The sequence below is a fragment of the Perkinsus marinus genome, assembly GCF_000006405.1.
Source record: "Perkinsus marinus ATCC 50983 genomic scaffold scf_1104296968748, whole genome shotgun sequence".
Classification (NCBI taxonomy): Eukaryota; Perkinsozoa; order Perkinsida; family Perkinsidae; genus Perkinsus; species Perkinsus marinus.
In genome coordinates, this window is record NW_003203043.1 from 1 (window position 1) to 1,195 (window position 1,195).

At 56.7% G+C, this 1,195-nt stretch overlaps 1 protein-coding gene across 1 annotated transcript; it reads left to right on the forward strand.

The window, feature by feature from the left end:
* Nucleotides 1-225: 225 nt before the first annotated feature.
* Pmar_PMAR022827 (hypothetical protein) lies at nt 226-918 on the forward strand (the record flags this gene model as incomplete). The annotated part of the gene is made up of 3 exons (XM_002768309.1): nt 226-702; nt 744-800; nt 847-918. Coding segments are annotated over 3 exons (606 nt in total), but the record flags the coding sequence as incomplete, so codon positions are not given.
* Nucleotides 919-1,195: the final 277 nt, after the last annotated feature.

The following is a 1,195-nucleotide window of genomic DNA, read 5'->3' on the forward strand; positions in this document are numbered from 1 at the left end:
GAGGACTACCGATCACGTGAGTAGTTTCCTCTATGGTAGTGCTAGCCCTGTAACTCATCTCTTGGTTTCCTTCTCTGGCCTTCCCTATGTGATGGGAAATTCTCTTCGAATAGAACCTAGAGTCGATTCTGGGAGTATTAGCATGCTGGCTTTCTCTCGTAGGGCGAAGCAGTCCGAGCGTCCGTGGATCAATCTATAGCAACGGAGGGGCCTGCTTGGGCCCTTATGGTCAATGTCTCTAGCAATACGGCTTTTATTGAGGAGGATGCTACTGTTGGGGATAGGGAGGTTGATGAGGAGAAATGGCGTGATGAGGTGGACAGGCTCACAGATGCTCTGAAGGAGTCTCGGGGAAGGTTGGCAGCTGCTTGGGAGGAAGGCGAGAGGCTTGCGGGGCTACTAGAAGAGGGTAAAGAGAGGGCCGAGGTGTTCATGAGGCAGAGGGATGGGGAGAGGAAGGGGATGCGGATGATGATAGACGATCTGGAGGAGGAGTTGGAGCGGTATAAGACCTGTCTGGCGGAGCGGGAGGCGACGGAGGTAGAGGCTATCACGGAGGCTATACTGAAGGATGCTACGGAGAGTGCGATCACTATGGCGGTGGCGAGGGAAATGGGGAAGTCTAGTGAGGGTCTGAGGATGGGCCTGGAGGAGATGCGGGGTAAACTATGTGTGGAGTGGGGGGCCAGGGGGTGCCTCGAGGTAGGTGATGGGTTGTTGGAGGTCATCATCGTTAATGCTAGGAGACCAACAGAAGGCTGGAGATGATGTTGAGGGAGGCCCAGGGGGAAGGGATGGAGGTAGAAGATGGGGATAGAGGTCGTATCTCGTTCAGGAGTGCTTTAGATACGACACCAGTGTGCTGAGCTGAAGGCGGCAGTAGAGCGTTCAGAGCGGGAACGGGAGAGTGTTTCGATGGTAGGGCTGAGGGGAGGGTTATGTTGTGGAGGTTCCTTCCAGATGAAGGAGGAGGAGACGGAGGCTATGAATCGACTGGACGAGGCAGTGAGGAAGCTGGAGGGGGAGCGGGAGGAGGTGCGGGGGAGATGGGAGGAAATGGAGGGCAGTCTTCGAAGGGAGCTGGAGGTGAGGGGCGAGGGCATCTGGGGGAGGGCGATGGGGTCGACCTCAGAATTTGGGGGAAGAGATGATGCAGTGGAAGGAGCGAGCGGGGGAGGCAGAGGAGAGGCTGCTG